At 41.3% G+C, this 18,626-nt stretch overlaps 1 protein-coding gene across 1 annotated transcript; it reads left to right on the forward strand.

The window, feature by feature from the left end:
• The first annotated feature begins 3,629 nt into the window (after positions 1-3,629).
• LOC137583617 (uncharacterized) lies at positions 3,630-8,963 on the forward strand. Its single transcript, XM_068298706.1, has 4 exons — positions 3,630-4,560; positions 5,104-6,785; positions 7,967-8,048; positions 8,122-8,963. Exons 1-4 carry the CDS (start codon positions 3,630-3,632, stop codon positions 8,961-8,963), a joined length of 3,537 nt encoding a protein of 1,178 aa, XP_068154807.1.
• Positions 8,964-18,626: the final 9,663 nt, after the last annotated feature.

Below are 18,626 nucleotides of genomic sequence, written 5' to 3' on the forward strand. Positions count from 1 at the left end.
AGGGTGACCAAAGTAAACCTTTTCGTAAATTGTAATCTGTTCCTTCAGCTGAATGACTGTCTTTGCCTGATACAAGTTACTTTTGTTAGCTTTTGAATCAGGTATTCCTTCTATGAAATATTCTATAAGACTAGCTTCATCTAAATATATGGAACTGCCTATTTCCCTCAGACTATAAAGGTACTCACGAAAATCTTCATTTGGGCGTTTACGTCTATTTCGCAACAATTTATGTACTTCAATTGCTGATACTTCTGCGCCGAACTCGCTTAACAAAATTCTTTTTAATGATATCCAATCAGTCACTCCTCGCTCACTACGCACAAAAACTTTTGCTGCACCTTTTAATAATTGCTTCGCATAGATAAATTTCTGTAAAGAGTTCCATTGAACTGCTTCTGCATTATCTTCAAAATCCCGTAACCAATTTTCTATAGACGGTTGACCTGACCCATTGAACGAAGAAAGAGAATCCTCAATGTCGCGCAAAGTAAAATTATTTCTAACTACAGTTGGTGCCGTAGACTGAAATGATCCCGCATCATCACTTTCGGATTCAACCTCGACTTCGTCAGCCACCAAACCGAAATGTTCGAGAAGACGATCTTGCAACGATTGCTTTCTACCAGTTATTGCCAAATTCAAACTGGCTAACTTTGCTTTGAGCTCATTTACATTTAAACTTAATACTTCGTCTCTATTCATTTTGTATTCGTCGTAGCTTACTCGTTACAGCTGAAATTTCAATATATTTTACAAAAGTATAATAAGAGAAAATTAAATTACTAACAATAGAGTAATGTTAGTAATTTAATTTTCTCTTCTTTTAGCAATTTCAAAATATAATTATTTCTCTTTTAACATTTACTTTTCTTTTAATTCCAAATTTATTTACTTCACTTTTGAATTCCAAATTTATTTACTTTACTTTTGAATCAACATTAATTTACTTTACTTTCGAATCAACATTAATTTACTTTACTTTTATTCAAGCCAATCTTTAAATTATTAGTTATAATTTTGACATAAATTTATCTTGATTTAATTTAATGATTGCATCAACTCAATTTAAATTATAACATTTTTCGTTCTGTTTACATACTGTTAATTAACATAAACATCTGGCTCACCACTATGTTGCCTTCTCGCTCGCTCATGTTGACTCACCAACGCCGTTTATTCGCGCCAATTCTGCTGATATGCCGATCTTTCACGAATGCTCTCACTAACGCTGTCTCGCTCGTGACGCCAATGCCGATGTCTCGCTCGTGACGCCAATGCCGATGTCTCGCTCGTGACGCCAATGCCGATGCCTCGCTCTTGTACAAATTTTTCCACTGACGCCGCCAAACTTGTGCGTCTAATGCTTTCTCGCTCTTGCCGCCAATTGTTGTAACTTCTCTTGCCGACAATTCTCAAGAATTTCCCACTCTAGGTACAGCTGCTCACCACATAGATTCTATGTTCCAGGCCATTTGCCACATAAATCTACCATCTCAGTGAATAGTTCCCACGACGATACTTCAACACATTTACCAAAATTACGCTATATCAGCCTCATTGCCACGTAAATTTGTGCAAAATACCAACGATCGTCAATCTCTTTGCGTTTTCAGCCTCTTTGCCACGCAAACTTCAGGGTTCTGTACTGTTCGCACCTCCACACTTTTCACTCTCACTTGAACTTGGACGTTTCGCTGTCTCTCTCTAACATACAAGCATTCATCAATTGGTGTGTTTTTTTTTTTACCGCTCTTTGTACATTTTTTCCGAACTTTCTGTCTTTGGCGACTCAATTTTAATGAATTTTTCGCTTCGAACGATTTGTTTTAATTATTAGTGTTCTTTATTTAACAACATCTTTTAACTGCACGTAAGTTCGATGCACTATGTAAATGTACATATCTCACTTCTGACACCAATTTGTGGGACTGTTAGTGCAATCCCATTTCTGACACCAATTTGTGGGACTGTTAGTGCAATCCCATTTCTGACACCAATTTGTGGGACTGTTAGTGCAATCCCACTTTTTCCTCCCGAATTTCTAGGCCGTTTTTTCTCACAATCAATCAGTTTTATTCAACATTATTTCTTTATACATTTATCTTTTAATTACCACATAACTACACTCTTCTTATTCGAGCAGCCACGAGGAGCACAACCGGTCGACACAACTTGACGCCATAGAACTCTTTTCTCAATTGATATCGATGGTTTGTCATCGATATCGTTGATAAACTTTAAATTATGCACCTCTGAACTGGTTCAGTACAATCGACCGCTTCTCGTCTCTCGACCCATTCCCACATATATAATATATAAAGGTACTAAGATATAGCAGAGAAACGATAATTTTCAAAAATTAAGTTACATAAAATAAGCAAAGTTTTTGTTTTAAATTTTTCTCTTATCACTTGTTTAATAGAAATAAAACTTTCCATTATTATATATGAATATAAAAATCATAAATGTTGCAATGGCAAAATCTTTAACCTGGCAGGCGTCAACCTTTCTTCACGTACGCACCCCGTCACACACCACATATTCGACAATGTTTGCAAAGTCTCAACATCAAAAAGTGCGACGAACACGCGCGTTGAGTGCGCCACGAAGAAGAAAAGACAACAGGACCAAAAAGGATAACCGAAAAAGTGATAGAGAGGTAGAGGAAAAAGGGGATCTGCGTGGCGCACTCTCTGACTGTTTGCATAATGCCAGGCAGTCAACATACTCAACTTAACCACGCAACCACCTCCAGTGGTTTTTATTTTACAATTTCATACCTTGTACTTACTCAGAGGGCCCCCTGTAAAAGAAAAACGAAGGAAAATGAAGGAGAAAACAAACTTAATGCTGACAGCAGTCAAATCGTTTTAAGGACTTCAACTTTTGTCGCGTTGATTTGTTTGTTGGTTGGTATGTATGTATGTATATATGTGGGGAAGGGGGCGTGGCCAACTTAAACAAAACGAAACGAGTAAAAAATTGTATTTTCATTTGCCCCATTTATAAATTATTTAAAGTGTCACCATGCCTGTAGCATTGAATGGAATGTTTCGAGGGTGTTTAAGCTGCAACTGAAGCCAGACTCTCTTTGCTAAAAAGAGAAAACGAACGAAGAGAGAGAGAGAGAGACCAAGAACAGCGCAAGTTACTTTGAAGTGACAAACTTGGAGATCCGTTACTTCAATTCTTTTCTTTCTTATTTCTCCTATGGAAATTTCCAGAACTTTGAATTTTGTAAAAGACAGCGTGGTTTGCTGCACGTGATTTTTACTCTTGAAATTAATCTCGGTCGATGCGGTTGCACCTTCTGTGCCCGCCGACAATTGTACTATAGTTTTTAGGTTAAGAAAATAAAGCAACCGATTGAAGTCAACCTGGTCATCTCATTTCTTGCCAATCGCAAGTGCCTCGAAGCCGCCTCGGTGGAAATCATCCGAAGGCCGCATCATATAAGACGAGCAGTTTGGGGCTCCGCAAGGGCGCAGCCGTTAGCCAACATATTTTTTGGTGCCAAAACCCGGGAGGAATGATCTTGGCGATTGGATTTAGAGTGTGATTGCCAGTGGATAGACTGATTCGGGTGAGTACAATTTAACGTTGATGTGTTTGGGTAGGTGTTCATTATGGCTGAAAAACTGTTACCGTTGGCTACGGAGCAAATCACATTGCTCACTTCGCTGGAGAAGTCATTGGCGCGATATAAATCGGAGGAGTCGGGACATACCGAGAGTCATCTGGAAGCCAGATTGGACTCGATTGCCCACCTTCACGCAGATTTTCAGCGCAATCATCACCAACTGATTCAAGAACGAGATAATGCGGAAATAAAGGGCAGATATTTCGACAAAGACATCAGAGACTGTTTCGAAGAAACCTACATAATGGGAGTAGCTGAGATTCGAAATGAATTGCAGAGACATAAGGATCGGAGAATCCCGGCGTCGACTGCATTTGATGAGTCTTGTTTGCATCAGACGGTGCATGAACAAATGGGACCATGTTTGGAGGAAGTGAAACTCCCAACAGTTAAACTGCCTACCTTCAGCGGGAAATTTATTGAGTGGCCGGCGTTTAAAGAGGTGTTTTTAACAAGAGTACACCACTGCGACAAGCTGACGGACTTACATCTTTTTCATTATTTGAAGGATTCGTTGGTTGGAGACGCAGCTAAGGATATTGAACATCTAACGCTAATAGCGGCGAACTATGAAGTGGCTTGGAGAATGTTGATAAATTTGTATGATAACAAACGAGTGTTATTTTTACATTACATGGATGTGTTCGATCAGCAATTACCAATAAAATATGGAGATGCGGAAAGTTTGAGAAGATTTGTGCAAACTTCCCGCTCATGTGTGAATTCATTGGAGAAGACTGGTGTGGATGTGCGACAACAGTCTGAAATTTTAGTGTACTACATGATGAAGAGATTACCGAATCAATTAAGAGTGGATTGGGAGCGGTCAATATCTTCAACGCAGAATCTGCCGAGCTTTGAGGAGCTCAGTCAGTATCTTGAAACACAGTACAGAACAATGATTACGGCGTCAGCAGGTAATATCGAGGGAACTCTATCACGGGATAGACATCGGAATGCAAAGCCAGGTGTACATGGGTTACGAGCTAACCAGAACTACACAAAGGCTTCATTTGTTACTCGAGAGACAGACCTATGCATTGTGTGTCAAGGGGATGCACACCTTATCGGAGTATGCAGGATATTCCAGGAGATGAGGCTATCGGAACGAAAGGCGTGTGTAGTGAGGCATCGACTGTGTTTTCGATGCCTTAGACCAAATCACCGAATAGATGCATGTGACAGTGCGGTAAATTGTGAAAAATGTCAAGGACGGCATCATACACTACTCCATGTAGACAAATCAGGATGCGAGAGGCCGCTTGGCACACTAAGGAAGGGAGTTATCCCAACAGCATCTGCGAATGCTTTAATTGGAAAGAGTACAACAGAAACTGCGGTAAGGCACAAAGACGAGGTTTTATTACCAACAGCAATGGTGTGGGTAGAGTCGATAGAAGGCTATCCCTTACAGTTTAGAGCGTTTTTGGATCAAGGTTCACAAGTTTCGTTCATTTCAGAGAATGCAGCTCAGCAGCTACGTTTACGGCGCAAACAGGCTCACATCACGATTACTGGATTAGCAGATACAAAAATTACAGATGCGGCAGCAGAGGTGGAGCTAGTCATAAGATCAATCTACAACCCACATGCGAAATACAAGCTGCTCGCGTCAGTAATACCTCTAGTGAGTAAGCGCATGCCAATCAAACGACTGCCGTTTGAAGAGTGGACTCATCTGAAGGGCTTACCGTTGGCCGACCCTAACTTCTTCAGTCCACAAGGAGTTGATATTTTGTTCGGAAATGACGTCTACGATGAGCTGATGTTGGGAGAAGTGCATCGAGGAATACGTGGTATGCCTCTGGCGCAAAGTACGCATTTGGGATATATTGTATCAGGAAAAACGAATCAAGAATCTGGTAGGAGATCGTCCTACACCATAACGGTACGAAGGAAGGAAGCTGATGAGATACTTGAACAATTGTTATGTAAGTTTTGGGAGCTAGAACAATTCGACGAGGAGCCACGGGGGGTTTCAGTAGAGGATAACTGGTGCGAAGATTTCTTCGTTAAGACACATAGCCGAATGCCGTCTGGGAAATATGTTGTTCGTCTTCCTTTTCTAACATACTTGGACGAATCAATGGTAATTGGAGAATCATATAAGAGCGCGTTAAAACGATTACATTCTCTGGACAGACGGTTGCGTAACGATGCGAGTTTGAAGAACGCTTATGTTGGCACGATAAATGAGTATCTGGAGCTGGGTCAAATGGAACGTGTAACGTCATGGGCTAGTAAGACGGGCAATCCTGCATTGGGGGGAGTCGATCATTGCTACCTACCGCATCACCCAGTCATAAAGGAATCGTCATCAACTACGAAGGTACGAGTTGTCTTCGATGGATCGAGCAAGACGAGTAATGGAAAATCGCTTAATGAGATTCTAGCAATAGGTCCAAAATTGCACGTACATCTTCAAGGAATCATTCTCAATTGGCGAGGGCTAAAATGGGTATTTATGGCGGATGTTGAAAAAATGTACAGATGTATTAATATTCCACCCGACGACGCGCAGTACCAGCGTATTCTATGGAATCCGGACACAAGTGATTATGTGGAAGAATATGACTGCACAACGGTGATGTTTGGAACGAGCTCCGCACCTTATTTAGCCATGAGAGTTATGAAACAATTAGCTATGGATGAATGCGAGAAGTATCCACTGGCTGTGGATGTTATAAATCATCAAATGTATGTAGATGACATACTGTCTGGTGGCGACAGTATTGCAGAAACGGAGGATGTCAAGAACCAAGTGATTGGAGTGCTTCGTAGTGGTACATTCGAACTACGGAAGTGGGCGAGTAATTGCACAAAGCTATTAGAGAACATACCAGTTGAGCATCGAGAATCAAGCAGATTGTTACACATGGAAGGTAATGATACTATTCGCACGTTAGTTCTATACTGGAGTCCCAAAGAAGATGAGTTCCGTTTTGCTTTGCATGTCGTTCCACCAATGACCTCACCAACAAAGAGGACAATACTATCAGCAATTGCACGACTGTTTGATCCCATGGGATGGCTTAGTCCGATAATGATTACTGCCAAAATTCTCATGCAGCAACTGTGGAAGGAGAAAATTGGCTGGGATAGCACACCACCGGACACTATTAAGAGAGAATGGGAGAAATTCGTAAAAGAGTTACCAAACATAGTAACTATACGAATACCACGGCATGTTACATGGGGGCTACCGGGTGGTGTGGCTGAATTGCACCTGTTTTGCGATGCCTCGTCACGAGCATATGGAGCTACGGCTTACTTGCGCTTCCCAATTGGAGAGGATAAGTATCACACAGAGTTGCTATTGTCAAAGGGGAGAGTATCGCCAACTAAACAACAACTAACCATACCTAGGGCAGAGTTATGTGCTGCGCTTGAAGCAGCCAAAATGTATAAGTATCTAAAGGAGAATCTAAGAATTAACATTAATTATTCGAACACTATTTTTTGGTCAGATTCTATGATAACCATCAGTTGGATCCGTGGTGGAGCTGCCAACTGGAAAGTATTTGTGTCCAATCGAATAAACAAAATCCTGGAAATCTCAGACGAAAGGCAATGGAGACACGTCGCCTCGAAAGATAACCCTGCAGATTATCTAAGCCGTGGCATGAGTGCAACCAAGTTGGCATCGTGTGAATTATGGTGGCATGGGCCATCATGGCTACAAGGATCGGACATCGAATGGCCTTGTAATGCTATTGATCAGGATTCGCTGTCGGTTGTTGACACTGAAGTCAAAAAGGGTGACGTGCCATAAGATATCAGTGGAAGAAATGCCAAGTGTAGCATTTATCAGCAAGTATTCATCGTATACACGACTCGTCTGGATTATATCATATATAAAACGTTTCGTATATAATTGTCGAACATCTGTGGCAGAACGAAGAGGATCTGGACTCTCAATTGTGGAATTAGAAGAGGGCCTACGTGAATTGATTAGGATGGTGCAGAAGGATTGTTTTAACTCTGAATGGAAGGCGCTATCGGAAGGCAGGGTAATAGCGAAGGACAGCATACTCCTGTCTCTTAATCCGTATTTTGATTCGAACAAACGTGTTTTACGTCTCGGAGGCAGGCTCCGAGATTGCCTGTTGCCCATAAATGAAAAATATCCTTATATATTACCGTATAAACATCCTTTCACAGATCTCGTCATATCTTACAGTCATATTTGCACCTTGCATGGTGGAACCTCACTAACGCTGAATTTTATAAGGAAGAAATTCTGGATTGTTAATGGACGCAATGCAGTTCGGTTTGGAATTCATAAATGTATCACATGTTTTAAGATGAAGCCTCAATTTGCAGGTCAGAAAATGGGAATGTTACCACCAGTACGGGTACGCCCTTCTAGAGCATTCTCATCCGTTGGAGTGGACTACGCTGGACCGTAAATATTTCGCCCTGCAAAGGAAGAGGACGTGTATCCCAGAAGGGATATATTGCTGTATTCGTATGTCTAGTGACAAAGGCCATTCATTTGGAACCAGTTGGAGATCTGACCTCAGATGCGTTTATAGGAGCATTTAACCGTTTCATTGGCAGACGTGGCCTATGCACAGACGTTTATAGTGACTGCTGTACTAATTTTATTGGAGCCAACAAAAAATTGCAAGTGGACAAACTGGCATATTGTTCGTACATTACGAAACATATTGCGCCAACATTATTGAGAAAAGGAATCAACTGGAATTTCAACCCACCATCAGCGCCACACTTTGGTGGATTGTGGGAGGCTGGAGTGAAGTCCATGAAGTATCATCTGAAGAGAACTCTCGGAGAACAAGTTTTAACATTCGAGGAAATGGCAACTGTATTGGCACAGATTGAATCTTGCTTAAATTCAAGACCGTTATGTCCCCTATCAAATGATCCTGACGATTTAATGGTATTAACACCCGGTCACTTTCTGATGGGTGAAGCGCCTTTAGCACCTCCTGCTCCGGAATTGGCTAAAGTTACTCTGATTGATCGATGGAAGAATTGTCAATATTATGCACAGCAGTTTTGGAGAAGATGGAACTCGGAATATTTATCACGATTACAAAGGAGACCAAAATGGCTGCAGACCAAGCAAAATCTAACAGTTGGATGCATAGTGCTCATCAGGGACGAACGTTTCCCTTCTCATCAATGGCCTCTAGGTCGGGTTATGGAGACACATGCAGGACCCGATGGACTAGTGAGAGTGGGGACTTTGAAGACAGTCAAAGGACTCATGAAACGACCGGTAGCCAAACTCTGTCCTTTGCCTATTCAGGAGAATTGGATAGAGAATGACACCATTCCTACACCTAAGCGTTAAATTGTTACTTTCTCGTTTCAGTTTTCTTTTCGCAGGAGTCTTCCAGACGTGAATTTGATGATGAAGATCGTCATCATCAAAGGGGGAGAATGTTTAAGCTGCAACTGAAGCCAGACTCTCTTTGCTAAAAAGAGAAAACGAACGAAGAGAGAGAGAGAGAGACCAAGAACAGCGCAAGTTACTTTGAAGTGACAAACTTGGAGATCCGTTACTTCAATTCTTTTCTTTCTTATTTCTCCTATGGAAATTTCCAGAACTTTGAATTTTGTAAAAGACAGCGTGATTTGCTGCACGTGATTTTTACTCTTGAAATTAATCTCGGTCGATGCGGTTGCACCTTCTGTGCCCGCCGACAATTGTACTATAGTTTTTAGGTTAAGAAAATAAAGCAACCGATTGAAGTCAACCTGGTCATCTCATTTCTTGCCAATCGCAAGTGCCTCGAAGCCGCCTCGGTGGAAATCATCCGAAGGCCGCATCATATAAGACGAGCAGTTTGGGGCTCCGCAAGGGCGCAGCCGTTAGCCAACAGAGGGGCAAAGACATCATTGACCCCATGACCTCAAAAGATTCAAACACACACACACACACGACCGCACATATACACAGACACACATATGGTGACACGACAAAACCATAAACAGTGGCTAAACAAGGTGCTTAAATTATGCCACACGATCTCAGAGCTGTTCTGTAAATAACAAGCTGGACCGGATGATGGCAAAACCAGCATCAGCTTTAGCTTCAGTTTCAGTATCGCCTCCTCCCTTCCTCCGTCAGCCACCGTTTAAGGCATGCATTCATATTTATGGTCGTCTATCTCTGTGGTACTCTGTTGACATGGCCATGCGTTGCCTGCCACAAATTGTAGCCACTCCTCGGCTTCTCCTACGGTTGTCTTCCCATTCCAACTTTTGAGGCTTGTGCTGCTGCTGCTGCTACTGCTAGTTGTTGGTCTCATGGTTGGTTGATTTTGGTTTTGAGCAATCAACGCGAGGGTGTAGGTGAATGTGTATGTGTTTGTTTTTTTTTTTTTTTATTCCTTTATTGATAGGTATAGATAGATATATACATAGGAAAAAAGATGTCATAAAGGGAGCTTGATCGTAGGGGACGTCCTCGTGGGAATTGCTTCCTAGGGTCGGTGGCTCTCTCTACGACGCTCCAGCTCTCATGCGTCCGGATTGTCGTTGATCCCGCATTACATATGCTGCAAAGTTGTTGACCGCTTCCCATGTTTGTGGGCTGCCAACCATTGAATCCACGAGGTTGTTCACCGTTAATCTAGCCCCTGCAGTGAGTTCTAGGTGCCTTCTTTGGGACTCATAGCGCCGACACCTGAAAAGAATATGTTGTGCGTCTTCTACGCTGTTATCGCTGCAGACTGTGCACATAGGCGATTCTTCGTGTCCAAAGCGATGGAGATATTGCCTAAAGCATCCATGCCCGCTAAGTATCTGGGTTAGGTAGAAATTTACTGACCCATGCTTCCTGCCTAACCACTTCTCTATATTTGGGATCAGCAGGTGGGTCCATCTGCCCTTCTGTGACGCGTCCCATCTTCTCTGCCATGTTAATAGGCTTCTGCCTCTAGCCCGTGCGCGTGCCAGTTTCTTCGAGGGCTTATCACTAGGTGCTGCAGCTACGACTGTGTCTTCATCCGCCTGAATGTCAAGTGGCAGCATCCCAGCTAACACTAATACTGCGTCGTCAGATACCGTTCTAAACGCGCAGCAGACTCTGAGTGCACAAAGTCTGTGGGTTGACCGTACGCCCCTGCTGTAGCTTTCTACTAATAAAGCCGATTTCCAGATCCGAGCCGCATAAAGTACAATGGATCTGTGTACTGTCGTCAGCAGCTTTCTCGTCTCTTGTTTTGGGCCCCTCGTGTTTAAGAGGATCCTTGAAAACGAACGCACGCATACAGATGCCTTCTCCTGAATGTTTGCTAGGTGTTCCCGAAAGGTTAGTCGAGTTTCCGTATCCACACGCCAAGATAGCGGATAGCTCTTTTGGACTCAGTTGCTTACTCACTTTATCAGTCGATTCACTGACTCTTCTGTTCTTTTCCTTGTTTTCTGAGCTCTCTGATCAGGATGTATAATCAAGAACTAAGTATTCTATGTTTTTGAGTAAAAAGAGTAAAAAATTAACTGATTATGTTCACTCATTCAATGATTGAAGCTGTTAACCAAACAATTTATTGAAATTGATTTAAAAACGATCCTAAAAATGAGGAATTTTTGAATAAGTTGATGCACATTTGCTTCCAATTGAGAACTTCAGATGTTTTTTTAAATTTCGAAAAGTTTGTCTATATTTTTAGTTAAAATATTAGTTTATTTTTAAATGTTGATATACACTTTCAGGTAAAATGTTGTTAACTTCCTTTTCTTTTCGTTATTATTAATTTGGTTAAATCTTTAAAGTTTTAATGCTTTATTTTGGACTAATTTAGGTATTTCAGATAGATGTTGTGGTTTGGTCTCTCTAAACCCCCCCAACACTGGCCGCCCCTCCGTGGCCTGTCTGCCAACTGTCAAAAGTTTATTTATTTGACACTGAAAAAGTTGACACAGACACCAGTCAATCTGTTGGAGGCCACACCCAACTCGAGCCCGAACCCGAACGCAAACCCAAACCCAAACCCCAATCCATTCACCACCGACCATCAAACCAAACTCAACCCCAAAAACATAGGCGTGTCACACAAATGAAATCCGATTTATATGCCTAGCCAAAATTGGATTACAATTGAGTTGTAATTATGCGAGAACAAAACGTTGTTGTTGCTGATGTTATTGTTGTTCTTGTTGTTGTTATCCTTGTTGTCGGTTTTTGAAGTCGAGGGAGTGAGGGGAAAGGGCCCGGAAGTCCTTTCTCTGTTTTTCATGTCTAGCCGTTGTAGACGATGTCTTTTGAAATTCCCATTTTGCATTAATTAAAACTGATTTAATTAAAGCCTGTTATGGCTTGCTTTTGCTTTTAAGCATTTTTCGAAAGATGAGCAGCAGATCAGGAGTAGGGATAATGGCAATGTCAAGTTTGAATCAAAGACACGTGGACTCATCTAGCCAAAAGAACAGAAAAATAGAAAATCAACTTCATTGCTTAATCCCCACCAGCTATGGGGGAAATATGAGTATCCAAATCCCACACTGCAAATGTTTCCAGAAACACAAGAGACTCAAAATCCACGCAAGTATCCAAAGAGAGAAAACAAATTTAAAGAAAAGAACAGGGAAATTAATTGAAATATAAGAGTTGACAATTGAAATGGGAATGGAAATTGTTTTCCTATTCATAGTTTTCCATTTTCATTAGGTTTCCCTTACTTCATTTGTCAGCGAAACTGATGCAATCCAAGAACAAACATTAATGAAGAACATTTGTAAGGAAAATAAATAAACTGATTTATTATTGCCTATCAAAGTTTATGAAAGATTAAATTCTTAAATCATTTGAGTACAGTAGAAGTACAGTGGGTATCACAACTCTGCGACTAGCTTCCGTCTGGTTATCGCGACGAAAAGTTGATACCCATTAAAACTTATTTCTTTTATTCTTTACAATTCAACCTGTTTCAGTAATAGTGCTCGTAAAACTGAGCTATCGATTTCCAAGTATGTACTGGACTATCATGTCCTTATTAGCAATTGTGTGGCGATTTGTTGGCAACCTTCCAAGGACACCTTTGTTTAAACTATATCAAGTGACTGTCAATCAGAAATTCTGGATAGATCTGAGTCTTCCGGGTATAACGATGAAAAATCGTAGGGGAATCTTGGGAACCATTATAGCCGTGTTCTACTCGGTTCAATGACAATGAAGATGACAGCGACTTCAGAAATGCTATTTTGAAATCTGATCATCTTTAGAAAACTCTTTTTAAGGCTTTTTTTCAAATTTATAGAATATACTCATAGAAGACTTATAGAATCAGCATTTCGATTTGCTTTTTGTGATGTGGATGATGACTTAGTGCGGGTTTATTTAGTGCAGTGCTCAAAAAATTGGATTTTAGTCCGGAATTCAAAATATTTTCGACTGCCTTTTACGCTCGTTCTATTCTTACCGATCACTGACTTGGCTCTCATTGAGTGTGAAGCTATGTTCTCTCTATCTTTGAGAGAGAAAGAGTTTTACCACGTTTTTTTGAACCATTTTTAACTAAACAGATATAAGCCTTGGGTACTTTTCTTGTCCAAAATAAAATTGTTGACATGTGGCAAATGAAGTACTGGAAAAAGGCAAGCGAAAGGGGGACACGAGAATGTAAAAAACTAAACAAGTTTTCGTTTGCTTTTCCCCATTTTCCTTTCTGCTTTTTTTTTTTTTGCTTGTTGCAACTTTGTCGCCATCTTCATATGCCTAAAAATGGCTTCCCGCACACAAAATAAATATGGCAACAAAATGGCAAAAAGGGCTTGAGCCAGTCAGCCTAACGAACGATGGGGGAAGATGAGAATGTGGACGGGGAAGTTGGAGCTGAAGTTTACTCTTCCTCCTCGTCGTCGTCGGCGTCGACGGCGTCTGGACCATCATCATTGTGTTAGTTTGGTTGAATATGCGAGACACGTACTTGCGCTATAATTATTTTGTACGTGAATACGTGAGACCCCAAACGGAAAAAGACAATGAGCGGAGAACTTCTTGCAAAGGAGAAGGCCTTAACCTCGGCTTAGCAAACAATATACTTATGTATACATACATACATATACATATATATATATGGATGTACATACATATGTGGATACTTTGTGTAGATCAAGGCAACCATAAGATTTAAGAAGCAAAAGTCAACTTTGCTCTTTGTGGATGGCAAATGGAACTTGAATTAGTCTGTTGACAAACTAGCCAAAATATTTGGCAAGTTTCACAGAGATACGAGAGAGAGAGAGAGAGAGAGAGAGAGACAAACGAATAGAGAAACAGCGAAAGCGACAACAAAAAAAAGAGCAAGTTAAGAGACAAACAGCTTAGGGGCATTGCAATGCTCAATTGCAACCTTATCATGGACGTAGAGATGGATGAATATGAAGGATCTCTGCTCGGCTCCCTCCCTCACTACGTCAATGTGTGGAATGCAATTGTTGTACATTTTGCAGTAACCATTTTTATCCTTTCTGTTCCTGCATGGAGGACACTCAACACGTGGGTGTTGGGTGTAGTTACCTGCCAGCCAGTCGGTCCCCATGACAGCACATATCAAAATATTTACAAGCGAAGCTTATGCCAGAGATTCGCCTTTCCTCTCTGTCCCTCCCCCGGCTCCGCTTGCTTGTCGTTTCTCCTTGTCGTCGTTTTTCTTCCGTTTTCCACCACAGGAACATGACAAAAGATTTGCCGCGAAACAGCTGCGTCCTGCGACGTGCAAAAACTTGTCCTGTTTTTTCTCATCTTCTTCTTTTCATTTCGTTTTTTCCTCTTTTTTGCATACGAACAAAATTGCAATTGCAGTTGTATGGCTTAGGGCTGTTGGAGTTCTCCAGCTGTGGATATGTTGGGACAAGAGGTGGCAGCAGCGGAGAGAGAGGCTTCACCTGTGCCCTCTGGCATGGTAATTAGAATTTTAAGCTTCTACTTTGGCCAACAAAACAACAACAAAAAACAGAAAAGAAACAAAGTAATTCACCTACATAAATGGGCGCTTATTAATTAGTTGGCGCTGCTAGAAAACTTTAAATTCAATTAGATTCAGAACTGAGATCACAGATTGGATTTTAGAACTTTAGGAGAGTTGCCACCACGTTGTAGCTAGAGAGTTAGATCAACACAACGTTTAGTAACGTTTGCCAACACTGGTGGTTAACAGAATTTGTGGATTGCGTTTGTGTGGACTTGCTGTATGTTATTCAATGGATAAATTACCCACTTGGGCTGACACATTTCCTCGAATTCAATTCACATAAAAGTCACATAAAGTAAATAAGTTTGATTATTGTGGTTGTGGCTCCAAAAGAATAAATTCATCATCTGGCGTCTGGCGTCGCGACGCGTCGTCATTATCATGACCAGCAGCAGCAGCAGCAGCAGCAGAAAGGGTTTTCCAGTGGGGAATGCGGCAAATGGTAGACAACAAGAAGCCAGGGACTTCAGTTCCTTCAGTTGGTTGTCGCTGTAGTAATTAACATTCACAATGAAAACGAAAACCGAGTAACTCTGGCGGTTGCCAGATGCCTGATGTTCAATGGTCGTTTTTTTTGTTTAAAGGTGTGGGAGCTCTGACTGTCTGAGTGACTATGTGAGAGAGCGGTAAAAGTTTTTAATAACCCGCAACAACAAACATGGCCAAGGACAATGAAGGACAGCAGCAGCAGCAACAGCAACAGTAACGCAGAGCAACCGCCAACAGCCACAATAATGACACACAAAAGTTTGACAATGTAGTCGTGCGTGGTTCCCGGTGCCGAATACCGAATCCGCATCCAACCCACATCCAGACTCCCCTTCCCGCCATGCATACATACAGTGTTGCCGGCGTGTCCAACGGAAAAGGATTTCTGCCACAACGAAAACAGCAATGAAAACCACAAAATGTTGCCCCGAGGGGTGGATGCATGCAAGACAGGGTGCGGGCCCAGCACTGGATGGGGCATGGGGGGCACGTGGTGTGCATACGCAACATCAAATTGCTGACCACACACAGAAAGTGTGCAAAAAGGGAGAGTGAAGAAGAAGCAGCTAAAGCTTGCCTGAATGGATATTCAATTGCAAACGCAAGTGTGTAACAATTGGAGCGGTTTTAAAATAAACGAATGTGGCTTATTACGCATACACACCCACGTCCACAATCCCAACCCACACCCACACCCACCGGGCACCCTGTTACCCCCCCGCCTACGCACAGTTAAATGAATGTCAAATTGAAATTGACATGCTGTGACAGAGACCAGACATTGTTGGATCCCTTCCATGGCCTGCCAATGGCCCCCTACATACTCTTGTTGCTCTCGGCTAGCAAAGCTAACCTTGTCCTGCGGGTTTATGTGTAAAAGGTGTGGCAAGTAGGGTCATCCCACGCAATAATTAACATTGCATTTGCTTTCAAAGTAAGTTCATCAGATCATGTACACAGAGAAGAGATATGGAACTCGATTATAAACTCGCTAGTTCGTTTAGTGGAAACTCGAAATTAATCAATTTTCATTTAAACCAGACGGCCGAAGGTGAACTTCAGCCGCGCCGAACATTGTATACCCTTACAGGAGTCGAAGCGAAGAAGCGTCAGCTACAAAATAAAGTTATACGATTTGATCAACATTGTCTTTGGTGACAATCGCAAAAGAAGCAACAAAGTTTTTGTGATCAAAATTTGTTTTGTCCAACCGATCTTGACCAAATTTGGCATAGTTAATAAAAGTTTTATTACTCTAAGGTCTTAGAGGATCAGACGGACAGACAAACAAACAGGCAAGGCTATATACCCTTTCGGCTGTGTCGAAGTTCATAAATTCCTGCAGATAATTGGCAATTGGAACTATATATGTACATATGTATGTTATAGTAGTTCGATCCGACAGATTGTCAAGTTCAAGTAATCAGAATTAGGTAAAAAGTAGTTAAAACACATGACAACATACATAAGCAATTAAAATCTAGTTGATTCAATCGGACCGATGCAAGGACTTGGCTATAACGACTCGTCTCCTCATGCTGATCAAGAATATATATATATTTATTGGGGTCGTCTCCTTCTCTGCATTACATCTGAGTATATAATAGGGTATACAAATAAGTATGAAAAAATAGATGGGATTCAATTTTTGGTGTGTTTAAACCTGAAGGTAAGAAGATCTTTATAAACCCGGTAGACAGAAAGAAGTCGTTCCCGACAACAAGCTATATATGTTTGTATATTCCTGATCAGGGTGAGAAGACGAATCAATATGGCCCAATCCACTGTCTGTGTTCTGTTCGTATTAACTTGACGCCCTTCAGTTCGAAATCTTCTGTAAGTTTTTATTTATCACAAGAGAAATGGAAATTCATGTATCATGGAAATTTTGTATAAATTTGTGTAATTTGTAATGAATTTGGAGTTTCGGAGTTTTTGATTTTCCTCCAACAAATATTCTTGTGTCAACTAGAATCATATATGGATATCAATTAATCAAATGTATTATGTAGTATTATTAAATTAGCTTGACATCGTTTCAATTGTTGAACATGGGCTGTGATTGACATGCTGAAGGGACTGGATTAGAGACTTCTCTGTAGGAGGAAATAGTTTTTCACTTCTTGGCTGTGGGACACACTTTTCATATCTCATCTACATTAACCATCAATCAAGGGCCACCTTTTAAGGGGTTGTCTGTGTGTGGGAGGATGGGTGGCTCTTTTGTTGAAGTTACTTCCTTGTGCTGGGCATTAATTGCAACTGAAATCACTTTGAACTTCATTAAAAAGCAACTTAATCAAGTCAAGTGAAACTTTGCCCAGCCAGCAAAGGAGGAACAAGTGTGGTGGAAGACGGTTAAGCGACTGAACGAGTGGGTGGGTGGATAGATGGGTGGCTGAACTGGCAGCACCTGCTTTTACCGGCATATTGCTGAATTGCCTAAAAATTATTAATTAGCTACGACGCCTTCCATCCTCCTTTCGTTATCCTTGGTTCTCGGCATCGCTTTCTCTCTGTCTCTCCCCATTCTAGCGGCAGACAGAATGAAAGAAAGTCAGAGGAGGCAGCTCTTAAATATTTCATATTTAATTTCACGCGTAAGCAACACATTTATTGCCACGTTTTACCCCTCGTCTTTCAAGTCGAGAATCCCCCCCAAACACCAAACCCATTTGCTTGAACAGGGGGGTATGTATGAACTTACCTGCTGGTGGTGTACTTGTACTTAAATGATTCTGCCAGCCATTGAAAATTGGCAACATTAATAAAATTAGACCTTCCCCGCAACGAACTTATGTTCGTTTCTTGGCCCATTTCTCACTTACCTCGCCGGCGGGCATCTATGTACATCTTTTGTTTTCATAAATGCGCTCCAAAATCCTATTAAATCGCTTGCTCTGATCAAAGTGTTTAATGGATGGGAAGGGGGGCGGCCCCTTAAAGCACTTTTATTTTTCCAACGAAAGAACTTTTCTAAAAAACAGTCGACTGGTTTGCCAGTTTTCCAGGTGACGCCTTCATCTTCTCCTGCCTCGCCTCCCACACACACACGAATACATCTATCCACCATTGCTCCCCAAGGGCAAATCACAAACGACACTTTGATGAGGGTTTTTGTTTTGCCATCGTGTGTCCTGGGTGTCAAATGCATTAAAAATGCGGGAACCAGGTACGAGAGAAAACCCCATAAATTCGTCAATGCAAAAAGAAATTGTACAAAAAAAAAAAAGGATCGAAGCGCAATGCGGACGAGCAGTGATTGCAATCATCATGATGAAGATGAAAGAAACGGATGAACCAAAAATAAAAGAAAAAAAGAAAAAGAAAGAATTTGCAACATTTAAACTATGCACTAGTTAAGTGGATTCGAATACCATTTGTTACGTAACGTCATGTCACTTCATTACGTTACGTCACACTTGATGGCATTTATTTAGACACGTCAGATATACGAGCAATGCGATTGACAATTGAAATGTGAAAGTAGAAAGAACTATTAAAAATGTTTCTTCCTTGACTTTCCCTTTCCCACTCCCACTCCC

This window comes from Drosophila tropicalis, unplaced genomic scaffold (assembly GCF_018151085.1).
Source record: "Drosophila tropicalis isolate 14030-0801.00 unplaced genomic scaffold, ASM1815108v1 contig_867, whole genome shotgun sequence".
NCBI classification, from domain to species: Eukaryota; Metazoa; Arthropoda; class Insecta; order Diptera; family Drosophilidae; genus Drosophila; species Drosophila tropicalis.